The sequence below is a fragment of the Erinaceus europaeus genome, chromosome 1 (assembly GCF_950295315.1).
Source record: "Erinaceus europaeus chromosome 1, mEriEur2.1, whole genome shotgun sequence".
Classification (NCBI taxonomy): domain Eukaryota; kingdom Metazoa; phylum Chordata; class Mammalia; order Eulipotyphla; family Erinaceidae; genus Erinaceus; species Erinaceus europaeus.
The window spans coordinates 65,417,974-65,437,635 of NC_080162.1; the positions used below are offsets into that span (position 1 = coordinate 65,417,974).

General features: G+C 38.1%; 1 protein-coding gene across 17 annotated transcripts in view; it reads right to left on the minus strand.

Moving 5' to 3' along the window:
- PLCB4 (phospholipase C beta 4) overlaps positions 1-19,662 on the minus strand; it is a 434,528-nt gene that overhangs the window by 71,311 nt on the left and 343,555 nt on the right. For 15 of the 17 annotated variants that reach the window (XM_060186550.1, XM_060186547.1, XM_060186543.1 and 12 more), the window contains 7 exons: positions 15,436-15,526; positions 13,318-13,413; positions 7,692-7,792; positions 4,973-5,008; positions 1,584-1,725; positions 901-985; positions 465-589 (listed from right to left, as the gene is read on the minus strand). In XM_060186550.1, coding sequence (XP_060042533.1) covers positions 465-589; positions 901-985; positions 1,584-1,725; positions 4,973-5,008; positions 7,692-7,792; positions 13,318-13,413; positions 15,436-15,526 — 676 coding nt within the window. The remainder of the gene's footprint in view (positions 1-464; positions 590-900; positions 986-1,583; positions 1,726-4,972; positions 5,009-7,691; positions 7,793-13,317; positions 13,414-15,435; positions 15,527-19,662) is intronic. The other 2 variants (XM_060186551.1, XM_060186549.1) reach the window with 1 other exon arrangement.

Here is a 19,662-nt window from a genome sequence, read left to right on the forward strand (position 1 = left end):
ATGTGACTGTATTGGTGATATCTGCTTATTGTTAACAGTGGAAAGAGTACTTTCTAAGGGAGAAAACAATCACAGCTATACTGTACAAAAAGTATGCAAGTTCTTCTCATTTAATTCTATCAAAATAATGATAATAACTTTGATCCCAACTGAAGAAAACTTAGATACATATTGGAAAAGGAGGCAATATTTAGCAGAAATCATGGCATTCATGAAAAAAGTCAAAACATTACTTTCAAACATTGTTTTATGCTCTACTTTGGATTTTCAATGCCAGTATGGAACTTACTAGAAGGATTTTTCCATTTCAATTCACTTTCTTACCATTACATAAATCTAACAGCCCACTGTTTTGCCATATGTGTCTCTTTTAAAAATGCCCACAGCCAACTGATGGTGAATGTTGGCACCATCCTATCAAAGCTTTCTCATGGAATTTGAGGTCACTGGACATCACTTCCTACCTGGGGTTTGATAGTTCAGTGAAACCATCTGGCAGCCGGCGTTCCAGAAAATCTGAGGCATGTAATTACTGGAATCGACTCTGCCTCCCTTGGGGTAAATGCGACTCATTTGTCGTTTGTTATAGCTATGGAACTTATTAAGGAAAATGGGGGAGAAGAGTATTTTGATAAACAAACAACAAAGGCCAAAATAATAGTGACTAATGTACAGATAGCATTTATATATGATGCTTAAGAGAAAACCATGATTCATTGTATAGGCTTTAGAAAAAAATTCAAATTTGGGCAGAATTCCATAGCTGCTGTGATCTTTTACATGGATTACTTTATTAATCTCATGGATACAACTATATCATTAGCCATTTATCTATTTCACAGACTCCTGCCAAACCCAAAGAGTACCAACCCCCCCATCCCACCTAATACGTAAGGATACTTGACAAATTCAATTGCATGTGTCTTCAAGTAGCCCAGACCCACGGACTCATTAAAAGAAGACATGTTATAATGAATGTTGCGTTCTGTAAAGAGAAACACAGATACTTTCAGAAACCCCACCATCATACCTTTACTGAAAGCCAAGCAACAAATAGAATTATATCTTGAAGCATGAGGCTCTGGAGGCAGATGCTACTTTATATCATATTAGAAAAGTTTCTAATGTTAATAACCTATAGAAGAAGAGGACTTAAAAAAAACTGATGAATTATATTTGGAGTCATTAAACAAATTATTTGCACACCAGTTATCACACTGTTTCTTATGAAATATGTGTGTTTGTGATAATGATTTTTCAAACTCAAATAATTATGAAAAGGTCTAAAATACTTGCACATTTGGAGACCAGCTTTTGAATAAAGGTGGTCTTCTTACAATGTATATATAACACAATGCTATTCGTTAGAATGTTAATAAATCTGCAGTCACTCAGAGCCACCTTGTGGAAATTTTAGAGAATGACAATCCATTACAATCAGCATGCCAGGACACTGAAACAAAATTACAGTGAATAGAATGGTTCCAGTGCCCAGGAAAGAAAACAGCAATAAGTCAGACCATCAGCATAACTCAAGAAAAGCAGACCAAAAAATGGTAATAGTATTTAACCTTTGGTGTTACCTTCAGCCACATGGAAACCTTGAAATTTTACAGGTTGTGCATAGTTGATCATTGTGGACAAATATGGATGGATATTTGTGGTTGCACCTACATATTTATAAGATGCCATCCATGCCTGTTCATCTTCCACAGTAACCAAGCCCTACAAAGAAGGGAAAATATATACATGTCAATAATTTCAGTGGGATTGTTATATGCCATGCTTCTTCAATGAAGACAGCACACACAAACACCAAAGTATCTTCTTCTGCATTTTTATGCTAAAGGAACTTTTGTTGTTGTTGTTATGAGGGTTATCCTGAGGCTCAGTGACTGCACAATGACTCAGCCCACCTCCTTCCCTCTCTCTCTCTTCCTCCCTTCCTTCTTTCCATTTTCTTTCTTTTCCTCTCCCTATCTCTCTTCCTCTCTCCTGATAGAGAGAAGTGGAGAGAGAGAGAGAGAGAGAGAGAGAACTGCTCTACTGCTTGTGAATTGTCCTGCCCTCTCTCCCTTTCATGTAGGGATTAGAAATTTGAACCCAAGTATGCTTATGCTACTGCATGCACCACCACCTGGACCCACTAAAGGATACCTTAGTTTTGTGTGTGACTACTAGGCTTATGCATGATTATTAGGCTTATGCCTAACACCCAGGCCACAGTCCTTTTTCATTCTTTTTGTTCCAGAGAAGTAGAGAGACACCACAGCACAGCTCTACCATCATGGGGTTCCCACCCACACCCTCCTCCTCAATGTCATGGTGTTTGTATGTGGAGCTACAGTTCACAATATGGCTTCATGCACCGTTAGGTGCACACTATACTGAGTCCTGAAGGAAAAGTCCTAAAGGAAAGTAGAAAATAATCTATTGCATTTCCAGGTAATGCAGGAGATAATACAATACCGATCTTTTCTTACAATCCTGGGACAGGTTTTAGATTTTTGAAGACTTTAAAAAAGACTTTAAAGAAACTGTTACTGAAGCTCATAGCAATACTATGAAATATTACAAGTTGGTATTATGACTCATATTCACCAATGGTGATATAAAGTGAAAAACAGTACCTCTTCAACTTTAGGGTACATCCCTATCACTGGAAGGGAGGATTTGCTAAGCAGAGATTCTTGTGCCCTATTCTCAGAATTTCTGTTACAGGAATGAGGATAAAGAGTTTGTATTTCTAAATAGTTCAGTTGGACGGTGGCACACCTGGTTAAGCACACACAATACTGTGTGCAAGGACCCACGCAAGAACTCAAGTTTAAGCCCCTGCTCCCCACTTGTCATGGGGCTGCTTCACTAGCAATGAAGCAGGTGTGCAGGTGTCACATCTTTCCCTTTTATCACTCTCCCCTTTAGATTTCTCTTTGCCTTATTAAGTAAAATAGCAATATATATATATTCCTTAAGGCTCATGATGCACCTGGCTTGGGAACACCCTTTGCTTAGCTTCTTGCTCTAGAGTTTAAGACACACAGAAGTAGTTAGTGGATAGTGTGTTCTAGATAGTGGCTCACAGGTTATTTGAAGAATGAGTTTTTCTCTCTCCACCTCTCCCTCTCTCTCCATCTCTCTCTTTCTGTGAACCACTATCTAGAACACACTGATCTTGATTATTTTCCACTTTGTGAAAAATCTGCTACTTTGCCATAAGTGCATTCCAGGTTTAAGTCCAGCCTCCATCACATTAAAAAAGCTTCAGTGTTGTGGTTTCTTTTTATGCTGTCTCCATCAAAATAAATAAATAAAATAAAAATACTGTTTACAACCTCGATGATTTTGCACAGAGGGAAAATTATAACAAATAAGTTTATGTCTTGGTAAGAACATTAACAACCATAAAAATAACATATTCAAGAATGAGCAACATTCTTGAGAACTTGGAGAAATTAAATTCTCTGTATTGACTACAATTGGTAGATAAACTACTTAACCACGTGAATCAATGATTAGTTAAAACAGAACCAGTTGTCTTATCTGGTGACTTAATGACCAGAACATTCTATATCAACACACTGATATATCACTAGTAAAAAGCTGAGACAAAGGGGGCCAGGCAGTGGTGCGCCTGGTTAAGCACACACATTACAGTGCGCAATGACCCGGCTTTAAGCCCCTGATCTCCACCTGCATCGGAATAGCTTCAGGAGTGTTGAAGCAGGTTCGCAGGTGTCTCTCTGTCTTTTTCCCTCTCTTATCTCCCTCTCCCTTCTCAATTTCTCTCTGTCTCTATCCAATTAGAAAAAAACGGTGAGATAGAGTAACATACTTTATTAACGGTTATTAAAATTCATTTCTTCATATGTCCTAGTTGCCCAAATAAAAGCAGAGATAATGCTGACTTCTTTATTGTGAGTTTAATGATACTAAGTAACACCAGTAGAAAGTGTTAGACACTTGGGATTACATTTTTTCAATTCAGGATTCTCAGTAGTGTGAATTAAAGTTCTACCTACTGATCACATGAGAGGACAGAGATCTTGAAGATTAAAATAACTTGGTCACAGCTATTTTTTAAAAAATATTTATTTATTTATTTATTTATTTATTTCCCCTTCTGTTGTCCTTGTTTTTTTTTAATTATTGTTGTAGTTATTAGGTCACAGCTCTTTTGCTAGTTAATAGCAGTGATCAAATTCCAGCCTGTGCTTTGTTGACCCCAACCTTATGAAATCCTAATGTAAAATAATCTGAGAAGCAACTTGGGAGAGAGTAAAGGCCAGAAATAGACATAATCAGTCTAAAGTTAATACGTAGGAAGTAACAAGTCAGAGTTTTGCCAAAATAAGGTAAGACCCAACAGGCAGAAAGGCAGTGTTTTCTGAAACTCTGAAGCATGGGAACCAAATTACAAAGCATATTTCTGATTGTGACTACCAACAGTCACATTACTATATAAGCCATATACTTAATAAGATGACTTTGTTGAAGATAAAAGAAAATAAAAATGAAATGACATTATTTGGAATAGAGACATAAAAATCGAAATCAAGTAAAAATCCTAGAATGCACACAGCATGAAATTAACAATCCCACAGAGCACCAAAGTAATTGGAACCAAGATCTTGGTTAAAATAACAGGGACTAGTTGACCTCTTTGATCATTTCTTTTCTTATTTTCAAAGTGAATATGTTGATGATTATATACTCCTCTTATAGGAATAGAAGATCTATTTCCAAAGAAACTGCCTAGTTATTCAAAACAGTCATTTGTAAGAAAGTCATACTATTCACTTGCCCTAATTTTATAATTCTTTCTTTTGAAGACTTATAATTGGGTATATCAAGCATGTATATACTATACTTACAGATACTTAAGCCTAAAATTCCATGAGGTGGGTGATGGTATTAAAACATGAGGTGTTTTATTATGAGAATAAAATGCACAAGGAAATAATTTTATTACCTTTTTGTTGTTTTCATGTTCAAGGTCATCTGCAGTCTGAAAGAAAGTAATTCATTTACTTCTCTAAAGGGAAAACCCCCCAAATTATCTATCTATCTATCTATCTATCTATCTATCTATCTATCTATCTATCTATCTATCTACCTATCTATCTATCTATCTACCTACCTACCTACCTACCTATCTATCTATCTATCTATCTATCTATCTATCTATCTATCTATCTATCTATCTTTCTATCTATCTATCTATCTATCTATCTATCTATCTATCTATCTATGCATCTGTCTAGCCATTTGCCAACTTGTTATTCCATTAATTTGTTTTGTATATATATTTGATAGAGACAGAGAGAAGTAGAGAGGAGGAAAGATAGGAGGAGAGACAGAGAGGCACCTGCAGCACAGACTATGAAGCTTCCCTTTCCCCTGCAGGGGAAATGTTTCCTAATAGTAATTTAATTAGTGATTCAGTCTTATGGCTTAGGAACTAATCTATTTGGTTGCCTCTAATGCTATGAAAAGGGCAGAAAGAATGAATAATCACTTTTCTGAAATTCAGCATGCATATCTGCATACGGGCACAGTCTTCATATAGTAAAGCAGCATTTAGACCAGAACCATTAGTAGGTGTCACTCATCTTCAAGAAGTTATAATCCATGTACCAAGTATGACCATAAATTCTCTTAATTTTCTAAACCCACATACTCTTCCTAATGGATTAGTGAAATAAGTCTTATTATCTTCATTTTGAAGATGAGCAAACTAAGGTCCAGAGAGGTTAAGTAACTCTTCCTAGTTTACAGAATTAGGGAATGAACCCAGAAAGTTAGATAGATGCCAGTGCTAAGTGAAAACACGAACCCTCAAACAGTCTGTCCAGTTGGAAACTGATTTCTTTCTTTTTGAGTCTTTCCCACTAGTTATGTGAATACATAACTTCTGAAACACAGACCCTAAAGAATCATCTCAATTCCCCTCTTACCTCCCACATTTTATTCAGTAATAAATTGAATCACCTTTGCTTTGTCAGTATGTCTTGAATCCACACAGTTCTCTCTGTTTCTGCTGTACAATTTAATCTCAAGAGTCTGATCTCATACTACAGCCTAAATCAACCACTTTTCTCCAGAGTGTACTCCATTTATTGTCTTGTTATGGAAATAATGAACTATAAGACAATTGTCACAACGGTATAATTTCTCATCTTTCTAGGTGTCTGCACACTATTCCCACCAACAACCTAGGACATACTTATAAATTTGACTCCACATAGCAACCATGGTGACTTTTAGAAATTCCCCTCAGGCTACATTGTCCCTTTCTTTAAAGATTATCAATCCACTTAAATTAACATTTGCATTTTCCACAGTGGTTTACAAAATCCTTATCATCTGTCCCTAACCTGTCTGCCCAGCCTCAATTTATTTCATCCTATCCCTATCCATTACATTCATGATAGTTTTGATGTGACTCCTGTGGTTATCTCTATGGGGGAAAATCATTCCTTTATTTTTGTGCATGAATGGTTTGTCTTGACTCTTGGATTCTGGTTTGTTTATTCCCTTCACTTTATCATTCTCCATTTCAGCACCTCCTTCTTTGATTTCCATAATAGCATTCATTATAAACTCTAATCATGTAATTTTTGGTTGTTTATTTAGTTTTTGTCTCTTTCCTACTTCCTCTTCACAAGTTCCCATCAAAGTGTAAGCTCTGTGATTGTTTTTTCACTCCATGCAAGTGTTTTTTTTTTTTTTAAAGACAGAGTGGCAAATATATATATATATATATATATATATATATATATATATAGAGAGAGAGAGAGAGAGAGAGAGAGGGAGATATCACAGCACCAAATCTTTCTTCATTGTGGTGAGGGTTTGGTTAGAGTCTGGGTCACATATAGCAGTACACTATTTAAGAAAGCTATTACAACAGCCCAAGCAAGTACATTTTGACTCTTCTGGTTGTTAATGGTCTATGTTGTACCTGGCACATGATAGGTACACAGTATTTGTTTTTCATAGCTGTATGGAAATAGTTTTATGATTATTCTACTTTAGGAAGGAGATATCTAGTTAGTAGAACTAGTTTTCTTTTAAAAATATTTTTATTTATTATCTATTCATTTGGATAGAGACTGTGAGAAATCAAGAGGGGGAGAGGGAGGTAGGAGGAGAGAGAGAGAGAGAGAGAGAGAGAGAGAGAGAGAGAGAGAGAGAGAGATTGAGATTGACCTGCATTCCTGCTTCAACATTTATGAGGCTTTCCCTTTGCAAGTGGAGGCTAAGGGCTTGAAGTTGGTTCTTGTTCACTGTAACATACCCAGTGTGCCACCAGATGGCCCCTTGTAGAACTGGCTTTCTAATGAGGTCTTGCTTAGGTTGTTCAAGGGTCATTTTCTTGATGATTTCACCAGGCTATATTTGCTACAGTTAGGTTGCTATTATTTCCCTATACAGCTATAATAAATGCAATAAATACGGATACCTAAAGAACACTCACCAAATGGATAGTGGCCAATATTTGGCATGGCTAATAAGTAATTTAAATGTTCTTTCTAATAATATTGTGTGTGTCTTGAGTTTGAATATAGATCATGGTTACCAAATTATTTATTATTATATTTTCTTATGGTTGTTTTAGCTCTAAAATTTCAAAGCTAAAAGCAGTTACTTCTTAAGAGGCAAGAGAGAAAAAAGACAAAGACTTTGACCTTCTTGACACTATTTGCGACAGCTTCCTTATGACCCAAGTCATCAGCAGAAAGTTCATTTCCATATTTGTACTCTGGATGAGCCTCTTCCTCTTGGTCAGCTACATAAAAGAAAAAAAAAGAGCAATCCATAAAGACAGATTATCAAGAAGCAGTCAGGACTTCTACAGTCATCAGTAGAACATAGATTCTTGCAGAGAAAGAAGCTAGAAGAAAATGGAAGCACTTGAGTATTTTTTTTCAAGTGTAACTCTAAATTATTACCCATTCAAGGTCAAGGGGAACATCTTCTTATTTATTATTTCTTTTGAGCTTGCCATGCACAGTGCTTAGGAATTTTTAGTTGAATGCACCCTACGTAGTCCATTTACCCTAAATATTAAAGACTCAAAACAACTCAAGGATATGACTCATGGGAAGAATTTGACAATTTTGAAAAAAAAAAAAGACTAAAATATCCACCTGAATTTTATGGCTTAGTGACTTATGGCCTTTTACGGAACTAAAAAATGAAGCTAAACAGAAAGGGTTTGGATGGACTGTATATACTATTTGCCAAACCTGACTCAGGTCTAAAAGAGAGTGAAATCATCCCTTGGATTTATTTTAAGAGGGAGCAGGAAATAGTTTTTAACAAAATATAGCCCAGGCTGAGAGATAAGGCACAGAAACACTTTGTCCATTGGTCCGAGAAAGTGCCAGGAACTGTGGTGTCCACCCATACCTTTAGATAGAAATAGGATTTTTCACTGGAAAAAGCCACACACTGATGTGAGACCCAGATTGTCATTATGACATTCTGGAGGAGATCCCAGTTAATGAATGTGCCTAAAAATTAGGATCAGAAGCAAGCCTAAACAAATGCACAGCCACAATACAGCATTACAGATTATTGAGTATGAACTAACTGAGGTGTAGACACATGAGAATTAGAGAGTTTTAATTTTCAAAGCCTTCTTATTTCTAGTCACTGTTCAGGCTCCATTGCTTTGGGTCAACTTTTTCAAACAGAACGAGAGAGAGAGAAAAAGAGGGAAAGGCTCTGCTGTGCCAAAGTTGCTTCCAGTGGTAGAGGCCAGACTTGGATCTGGTTGAGAACTTGGCAAAGCAGATGCATTATTTGAGTGACCTATCCTGTCAGCCATCAAGCACATTCAAAGTGTAAAAATGACCCGGGTCCGTGTGTGTGTGTGTGTGTGTGTGTGTGTGTGTGTGTGTGTGTGTGTGTGTGTATGTGGAGGGGGCTTTACAAATGGTGAAATAAGGCTACAGGTGTATTTCTGTTTCTCAAGCTCCTTCCCTCTTCCCTCTCAATTTCTCTATATCCTATTAAATAAAAAGAAAGGAAAAAAGAAAAAAAATTCAATTCTCCTACCAGTGAATTCACTGTGCAGGCACCAAGCCCAGAGGTAACTCTGGATACACACACACACACACACACACACACACACACACACAAACACACATTAAAAAAAAAGATGGGCAGATGACCCCACCAATGTGTTCTGGATCCTTGCTTCACCTAGAGCCCCACCTCACTAGGTAAAGAGAGAGACAGGCTGGGAGTATGGATCAACTGGTCAACACCCATGTTCAGCGGGGAAGCAATTACGGAAGCCATATCTTCCACCTTCTGCACCCCATAATGACCCTGGGTCTGTACTCCCAGAGGGATAAAGAATAGGAAAAATATCTGGGGATGGGATGCGGAGTTCTGGTGGTGGGAATTGTGTGGAGTTGCACCCCTCTTATTCTATGGTTTTTGTCATTGGGCAAGAGACAGAAACCTTCCTCTTATGGGACTCATATCCTGATGAGGGGACACTCTGGTAGCAGGTGATTAAAAAAAAAAAGTAGGCTACATATGCCTTTGGAAGAAAAAAAAAAAGAATCTTCAGAACTGGAGTAGATTTTAAAATAATGTAATCCATGTCTTCACTTTATAGATTAATAAAATAGATGTGGGGTATAATTTGCAAGTATAGGGCCACAGACTAAAATATGAACCGAGTTTTTTCCAGCCTGTTAGCACAACTTTAGTATTACACTAGGTTTCTACAACCACTAAGTTTCTGTGACCTGCAGTCCATAACCACTGTTCTGAAATGGCTTGCCATCACCATTAAATTTCAGTTGCATATATACTTCTAGACTATTCTGTCCAGTCAGTGTGTATGTGAAATCAAATGATGTGTTCCATGCAAGGGTCAGAGACTTAATAAGTACCTGACAAGAATGAACACAGCCATCTCCAGAGTGTGCATGTATTTTAGAGCCATGTAGACTTTGGTATTCCCCCATTGCCTACCTGAATCGAATTCAAACTAGTGACTCGGCACATGCTTTCACTGACTGAGAGTCTTCTTTGTTTTCTGTAGCTTCCAGGCAGGGTAGGATGGCCCTCTTGAACTATGCTTGACTGAACTGTTGCCTGCTGTGCTGCAGTACTAAAATTAGAGCCTCTATAGTCATTCACGCATAGGAAGATCACACTGTGACATTAGGGTAATTATAGCCAACTGTTTGACTAGAACTAAAGTCAGTTATTACTATGAATTATAACTATGAACCTAAGAGTTATATATTAGCAGAAAATTCTAAGCCTTTCAAGAAAAATTCAGGTGGATGAAAAATTCAGGTTCTGTTCTCTTGGCTACTTTCCTACTTGGATACTACCCCCACATAACTATTTCTATTAAATATTAATTAAAATGTCAAGTATATTTTGGAATAACATAGGAGTCATTTAATATGAGAGGGGAAAAATGAATTGAATGCCTCAAACTTTTATTTATTTATTTATTTATTTATATTTATTTTCCCTTTTGTTGCCCTTGTTGTTTAACATTGATGTGGTTATTATTATTGTTGTTATAGATGTCATTGTTGTTGGATAGGACAGAGAGAAATGGAGAGAGGAGGGGAAGACAGAGAGGGGGAGAGAAAGATAGACACCTGCAGACCTGCTTCACTGCCTGTAAAGCGACTGCCCTGCAGGTGGGGATCTGGGGGCTCGAACTGTGTTCCTTAGGCAGGTCCTTGCACTTTGCGCCACATGCGCTTAACCCACTGCGCCACCACACAACTCCCCTGCCTCAAACTTTTTGATGCATAGACCATAGGCTGAGTATATGTTTCTTCAGTCTAAGCACTTAAGACTTCAAATTGGTAATCAGATTGAATTTGAGCAGTGGGCCAATTATTTACCTGAGTTTCTTTCCCCAGGTTCTTGTTTTTGTGTGTGTGTGTGTGTGTGTGTGTGTGTTTAATAGTGGATTATGAAACTGCAAGATTGTACAGTATAGTTCCACATCATATACACCACCAAAGTTCTGTGTCCTCATCCTGTCCTTTTAGTTAGCTTTATTGTTACCATCCTGGAAAACTGAAGTTCAAGTCTTTACTAGCAGAAAGGGACTAGAGTTTAGGGAAGCAGCGAAATGGTTATGCAAAAAGACATTCATTCACCAAAGACTCCAGGATCAACTATAAGCCAGAGGTGAACAGTGTCTATTTTTTAAAAAAATATTTTTATTTCATTTTTTGCCTTTTACAGCAAGAAGAAGAAATTTCAGAGAGTCTCTGGCTGTGAACTTGTGCTGAATAGGTGAATATACACAGGAAGGTAGATGATGGAACTGTCCAAGTCTAGTGCCCAGGTAAATGAGAAGCAGTTACCTGGAAAAATACTAAAAAAGAAAAAAGAAAAACAAACAACCCCCCCAAATACTCATATAAAAATGTTTCACATCACTTATGATTATGGAAATGGAAATTAAGACCACAAGGAGATACCCCCTCATACCTGCTTACCACTTTATATCTGTGAGAATGATTCACATTAACAAATCAAGAGATGACAAGTGTAGGAAATGATGTTGAGAAAAAGGAACATTTATGCTCTTGGTGGGAGTCCCTATGGAAAACAGCATGGAAATTTCTTAAACAAATAAAAAAGGATATACTTTATGATCCAGCCATACTACTTCCAGGCATACATTCAAAGAACATGCAAACAGTAATTCCAAAGGATATATGCATACCTATGTTTATTGCTGCAGTATTTACAACAATAGGCAAAATATAGAAAGAAGCTAAATGCCTAGTGACAGGTGGGGGAATAAAGAAGTTATGGGATATATATTTAATAGAACGCTACTGTGATAAAAAGTAATTATAATATTTAGAGCAAAATGAATGGAACTGGAAGTAACTATTATGTGAAATAAGCAAAGACGTGAAGGTGAACGATCAGGTGGTTTTGTTCATGTGTGTAATATAGATAATTAAAGCAAGAGAACTTGTTAAAACAAAGGTAACCAAACTATCTATTGGACTCTGTGAGGACTGTGTGGTTATGGGAAGCATGGGGCACAGAACTTTGGTGGATGGTGTGTTAATGTATGGCTGTGAAATTAGAGCCCAGAACTCTTACAACTTTATAAAACCCCAACAAATCACAATAAAAAACAAAACAAGGAAATACCCATATGACTATTAAAATCTCACACATATAAAACATGAGTTGGGAGTCCAGCGGTAACGCAGCAGGTTAAGCGCACGTGGCGCAAAGCACAAGGACCAGTTTAAGGATCCCGGTTCGAGTCCCCGGCTCCCCACCTGCAGGGCAGTCACTTCACAGGCGGTGAAGCAGATCTGCAGGTGTCTATCTTTCTCTCCCCTCTCTCTCTGTCTTCCCCTCCTCTCTCCATTTCTCTCTGTCCTATCCAACAACGATGACAACAATAATAACTACAACAATAAAAAACAAGGGCAACAAAAGGTAATAAATAAATAATAATAATAAAAAACATGAGTCAAGACAGACTCATATTTTCTTTCTCCTTTTCTCTCTTTCTCCCTTCCCCTTCCTCCCTCCCTTCCTTTCTTCCATACTTTATTTATAATCCTATTTATTTATTTTGGATAGAGACAGAGAAGGAATGAGGAGATAGAGAAGGAGAGAAAGACATCTGCAGCATTGTTTCACTGTTCATGAAGCATCCCCACTGCAGGTGGAGACCAAATGCTTGAACCTGGAGCCTGTGTAGGAAACACAGAATGCACTCCACTGACAACAGCAATCCTTTAAATCAACATTTCCTCAAAAAACTGACATTGAAGTTCAGGGATAAAATAGAGACAGCTATCATGATAGAGGATAAAATAAACTTTAAATTTAAAAAAAGGCCCTTAAACGAAGCAGTTTTGTACTGGGGAGATAGTACAGTGGCTGTTTAGAGAACTAGGAATCAAATGGTCCCACCTTTAGTTCTACCAATATCCAGAAGTGAAAAAAAAAAGTATTTATTTTTTAAATGTCACCAGGACTACAGCTGCAGTTCAGTGCATGTATGATGAAATCATAGCTCCTAGTGGCCATTTTTTTTTGATATAGACAGAAAAACATGGAGTAGGAAAGGGGGTAGAGAAGGAGAGGAAGACAGAGAGACACCTGTAGCACTGCTTCACCTCTCCAGAAGTTTCCACCCTACAGATGAGGATCAGTGGCTTGAACCTGGGTCCTTCCTTGCACATAGTGATGTATGGCCTCTATTAGGTGCACCACTGCTGGGCCCCTAAGAAATATTCATCTGACATGTAGGTTAAGAAAAAACAAACTCACCACTTTCTATTTCCTCCTCATTATCATCCTCCAAGATGCTAGCTGGGGCTGCAGACTCTCCAGCTTCCATCATGCTTTTCAAAGCTTCAAGTTGCTCTGGTATTAAAAACAAGAGGAACAATGCGACAAATGTTAAGCCACTGATAAAGTCTGAACTTATAGGTTAACACTTAGAAGGATATGAAACTGGGAAAGGGAATATTCTTAGGCTCTTAATGGGTATAGATTCCTAATGTTTGGCAATAGCTGATGCTACTATTTATTGAACTAAAAGATCTGATGAAGAAAAAAATATTTTCAAAGAAAATATCTTGAGAGAAAACAGGGAAATGTTTGTATAAAATCAATTACCCCTTGATCTTTCTTTGTAGACATTCATGCACATGCATACTTTCATATTTACCTAGGACTTCTAGGTATGCATGTACTATATGGACAAACTGTAATAGAAGATTTTTTTTTTTTTTTTACTTTCTTTCTTTACTGGATAGAGACAGCCAGAAATTGAAAGGAAGTGGGGGGGGGAGAGAGAGGAGAGAAAGAGAGAGAGAGAGAGAGAGAGAGAGAGACTGAGACCTGCAACACTGCTTCACCACACCAGAAGCTTTTCCCCTGAAGGTGGGGGACCAGGGGCTTGCGTACTGTAACACGTGCATTCAACCAGGTGTGCCACCACCCGGCCCCAGGAAGATTTCTAAAGAGAACTTTTTGGTGTATAAAATGATAATAAACTGCAAGCTGTGGAGGTGGCTCAGTAGTAAAGTAGCTACTTAGATGAGAATGGTTTCGGTTAGATCCCAACACCACACCAGAGCGACAATGATAGAAACAAGTGTAATTTCAGGGATGGGGAGAATAGCGCTTATGTCTTTCCCAACTACCCAACCTTCTGCCCATGCCCGTATTGGTGTGTGCAAGTGTGCGCATGCACAAACACATGCTTCTCGATAAACATGAGGTCTTGGGTTCAATTCTGACTCTACATAGTAACATAAAATGATGAATTTTAAGTTTCTTATGTTTCAATAAATTCTAAAATTCCTCTTCCACTTTTTTGTCTTGTTTTCCCTTGTAGTCCTACCAAATGCTGATGAATATAAGGCTAAACTTTTCTACTACAGGAATGAGTCGATTTGGACATTAAACTTCAATGGTAACATGGCAACTTGGAGTTGAAAGACATGGGTAATATCAGCACTATGTCTCATTCCCCCAGCCGGAAGTTAATATTTCTTTCAATGAGGGCAGTCTACAATGTTCCTAGCTTTGACTATGGAATGGAATGTGGGCTCAGACTTTCAGGGATGCAGGGATTACACAGGCTCCTGTGCTAAATATGAATAGTCATGGGCCCTAAGTAAGATCAATAGGGTTTACAGATAATGGTATTTATATACTTTCCCCCTATTTGGGAGATTCTTTCTGCCATTATCAGGCTTTCAAGTTCTATCCTCAACTCTGACACCATCTTCCCTGAAAATATTCCTAGCACACCTGCATTTTAGCTTCTGGGCTCAGTCAAGTATTAGTAAAGTCAGGAGCCCTTTGGAATATACCTAAAATAGACTTCCTAGCTCCTTCCAGCATAAAGACCACACATTTCATCTGCTATACTTTTACCTTGAGGTTCCCGAGTATTAAAAAAATTATTCTATTTTATATCTTAATGCTTTTTTAGTCACCAAGTTGCAGATGCTACCATGAAGCCAATCCGATGTCCCTGGGCAGACGACCTCACCAATGTGTTCTGGTACGCCACCTCCCCAGAGCCCTACCCAACTAGGGAAAGAGAGAAACAAGCTGGGGGTATAGATTGACCTGTCAATGCCCATGTCCAGTGGAGAAGCAAGTAGAGAAACTAGACCTCCCACCTTCTGCACTTCATAGAGATCTTTGATCCATACTCTCAGAGGGATAAAGAATAGGGAACCTTCCCATGGAGGGGATGGTTGTAGGAATTGTATGAATTGTACTCCTCTTATCCCACAGTCTTGTTGATCATTATTATACCACTAATCAAAAAATCCTAAAATATATAAATTTCTTTTTATAGAGCTGAGTTACCCAAACATATAATGTATGTATACATTCATTAGCATCACTGTGTATTGGACTTACTTTTTTCAACCTCAGGTTTCAGCCGTTTATTTTTGATGAGTATTTTTCTTTTGAGGTCATTGGGGGATGGTAAGGGTCTGCCTGGTTCGAGCTAGAGATTGACAGAAGAGGCAGAATTAATGACAAGTTGTGCTTCTTTATTCTTGTTCACGGCTCAGAATGAGCATGGATTTGAGTCATACAATCCAACATCCACTAGATGGCAGTCATTACAATTTTATATTTTTCGTTCCAGACTCCAAATTAGCTTGTCCTCTAAAATTCAGCCTCAGACTAACGACACAAACATGAAATCCAACCTATAGAAGTATGCAGGGCTGCTTCATGCATACTCATAGAAGCTGGTTTGGCATGAGATGTTTTCAGGAGAGGGGAATGCTGATTAAGAACCTCAGTTCTTACCTCTCTTATTATTATTATTATTTTTAAATTTACTCATCATTTTATTTGGGGGGTTGATGGTTTACTGTACAGTTGTTGACATATGGATACAGTTTTTCATCTCCGTGAAAGGTGTCTGCAGAACACTGTCACCCCTAATTTAGGTCCTTTCCCACCATCATGCACCAGGACCCTAAGCCCCGCCCCCAAGGCCTCCTTCCCCAGAGTCCTCTGCTTTGGTGCAACACACCCATACCCAGTCCAAATCTCATTCTGTTTTCTCTGTTTTTCTTTCTGAAGTTCCACCTATAAGAGAGATAATTTGGAATTTGGCCTTTTCTTTTTGAGTTATAGTCCCTTTTGATAAAGTACCAGCAATCATCAAAACAGCTAGGATGATAATTAGTTTATCCTGGCAGAAATTGAGAAGCTCTCTTAATTTCTCCAAATATTGGACTATTTACACAATACATTTACTTATTCAGTAGGCTGATCCATCCAATTTTAATGTTTGGAATCACGTTTGTGTGTTAGGAAAAAGGTCCCTCTCCACTAAGAGACACTAGAAGGAAGGGGTACTAATTACTGGCATCAGAATACTACTGTGGCTTGATTTGCTTAGATAGTGTTTCTTCCTTCTATTACCTCTGGACCACAGGTCTACTCATTCATTTCCCTTTTCCCACCCATTCATCTATATACCTTTCTACAAATACACTCACCCACCCATCCACCCTTCCACCGTTCATTCATTTTCAAAACCATAATTATAGTCAAAGGCCAGTGCATTCTGACATCTGTCTTGCTTCAAGTAAAATCCTGTGCCAAACTCTGAGCTTTCCTTTTTTTAAAGTATTTATTTATTTTAACTTTTTTAATTTCCTTATTGGGAGATTAATGGTTTACAGTTGACAGTAAAATACAATAGTTTATACATGTGTAACATTTCCCAGTTTCCCACATAGCAATTCAACTCCCACTAGGTCCTCCTCTGCCATCATGTTCCAGGACCTGAACCCTCCACCCTACCCCACCACAGAGTCTTTTATTTTGGTGCAGTACAACGACTCCAGTCCAAGATCTGTTTAGTGTTTCCCCTTCTGATCTTGTTTTTCAATTTCTGCCTATGAGTGGGATCATCCCATATTTATCCTTTTGTTTCTGATTTATCTCACTTAACATGATTCCTTCACGCTTCATCCAAGATGGGGTGAAGAAGGTGAATTCACCACTTTTAATACCTGAGTAGTATTCCACTGTGCATATATGCCATAACTTTCTCAGTCACTTATCTGTTGTTGTACACCTGGGTTACTTCCAGGTTTTAGCTATTATAAATTGTGCTACTATGAACACAGGTATATACTAATGTTTTTGGAGGGGTATGTTTGTTTTCTTAGGTTACATCCCCAGGAGAGGAAATGCAGAGTCATAAGGTAGGTCCATTTCTAGCCTTCTGAGAGTTCTCCAGACTGCTCTCCACAGAGGTTGGACCAATTGACATTCCCACCAGCAGTGCAGGAGGGTTCCTTTGACCCCACACCCTCTCCAGCATTTGCTGCTGTTACCTTTTCTGATCTATGACATTCTCACAGGAGTGAAGTGGTTTCTCACTGTTGTCTTTAATTACTTATTTTGATGTTTATTAGTGATTTAATTTTGATTTACAAAATTACATGTCAACAGGGTATAATTCCAGACAGTTCCCACAACCAGAGTTCTGTCCCCAATCCCTTTATTATAATATATAGCTGTGCTCCCAAGGTTGCAAATACTATTATTTCTAGAATTGTCTATATTTTTATATAGTTGCTCTCCCCCCTTTTAAGGTCTCATCTTCTCTTTTCTAAGCTACAAATAGCCCTATTAGTACATCCAAATGTCCCTCTTATTTTCCTCTTTTCTCTATGGGTCCTGATGGAGTTGACCAAATTCTGCATTCCTTTGGGGAGTTTAATTGTCCCATTTCTTTTTTTAAAAAAATATTTTATTTATTTATTAATGAGAATGATAGGAGGAGAGAGAGAAAGAACCAGACATCACATCAGTACAAGTGCTGCCAGGGGCTGAACTCAGGACCTCATGCTTAAGAGTTCAGTGCTTTATCCATCGCACCACTAATTGTCCCATTTCTTAGTGATTGCTCTTGAACGTGTATATCTCCAATACATATTGAACCTGTTGTCATTGGGTTTTCTCTCCTTTTTGTTATGTTTTAGTTATTTGTGTCCTATATAGCACCTTCACACAACCTGAAATTTCTTTAGCTCAGGCATCAGGTCTTAGTCCCATTTATATTGCCCGTGTCATGCCTTTCATATGCTTATATCCTTTTAGAAAGCATGCAGTGGTCTTTGTGCTTTGGAAGTAACCATCAGCGAACCAAGACCAAAACCAAAACCAAAACTAGCGAACAAATAAAAACCAAGAAATCCTAAAAAAAGCATATTATCAGAAGGATTGGGATTTTTAAAAACCACAATGAAATAATCTGAGGTATTGTTTAGTTGGCTTTCCCTCAGAACCAGTGTCAGATAAGGATGGATGCACCATTTATTTATTTAGGAGGTAGTTCCTAGAAAGGTTAACACATAAGAGGGAAAGTGAGAAAATGTTAACAGGCAACCAGTCAAAGGAGTGATATCTGAGAAGTTATCACTGTGGGTGACTTGAGTGTGATCCTGCAGGGGATCCCCTGACAACCTACAGGGGCATGTGCCCAGTTATCCCTGCTAAGGAGTGAAGGAACCTGGCAGAAGTGTGTAAATTCTCTAGCACTTCCACATGTCCTCTGCTAGTGTGTATAGTAGGTCCCTGTGATCAGAGTTCATCTTCAGGTAAAAAGTTCAGGAGCTAGTAATCAAAAGTCAGAATTGGTGGTCCGGGTGGTGGCGCAGTGGATAAAGCATTAGATTCTCAACCGAGCCTGGTCCCCAGCAGCACATGTACCAGAGTGATATCTGGTTCTTTCTCTCCTATCTTTCTTATGATAAAAAAAAAAGTCAGAATTGTGTAAGAAAATAGGAAGGAGATGGACAGGATGCCTGTGGCAAGGCAGAATCAGGAGGTGAAATCAGAGGAAGCAAACATCTTTGTCTCCTATGCTTTGTCAGTTCTCACAGATGCCCTTCTGAAAGAAAAAAAAATCACTAAACTACATAATGTATTCATAGGTAGCACAAGCATAAAGGACCTTCCTGCATGTCAATGACTGTGATGTCTGTCTACTGCTATCTTCTCCTGCCATGTCTGAAAGCTACCCGGAGCTGTTAGTTAATTGTGGGGTAAAATATTTTATTGCTCTAGAGTTTCTATACTATTCCATTAATGGTCTATTAAACTTTTTAAAATTATCTTTATTTATTGGATAGAGACAACCAGAAATTGAGAGAGAAGGTTGTGACAGAGAGGATGAGAGACAGAGAGAGATACCTGCAGCACTGCAACACCACTAGTTAAGCTTTCCCCTTGCAGGTAGAGACCAGGGGCTTGAACGTAGGTCCTTGCGCACTGTAATGTGAGTGCTTAACCAGGTGCGCCACCACCTCACCCCCATTAACTGTCTTAACAATGAAAACATTTTGTGGCAGTGGATCTCAGTCTCTTAGAAATTATGGGTGCTTAAAAAAATTAAGGATCCTTGTGAAATGTGATGAGCTCTCTGAAACTATTAAATATAAAAAATATATGCAGTTAGAATTAACTCATAGACCCCCATGGATTGTTTCTATAGGCTAAAAATTCTTCTTTTAATAGCTGAGTTTGCTAGTTGGAGCTTGAAGGAATAATGTGTTAAAAAAAAAGATGGATGAATATTGTATGATCTCGCTCAGACAGAACTAAAGA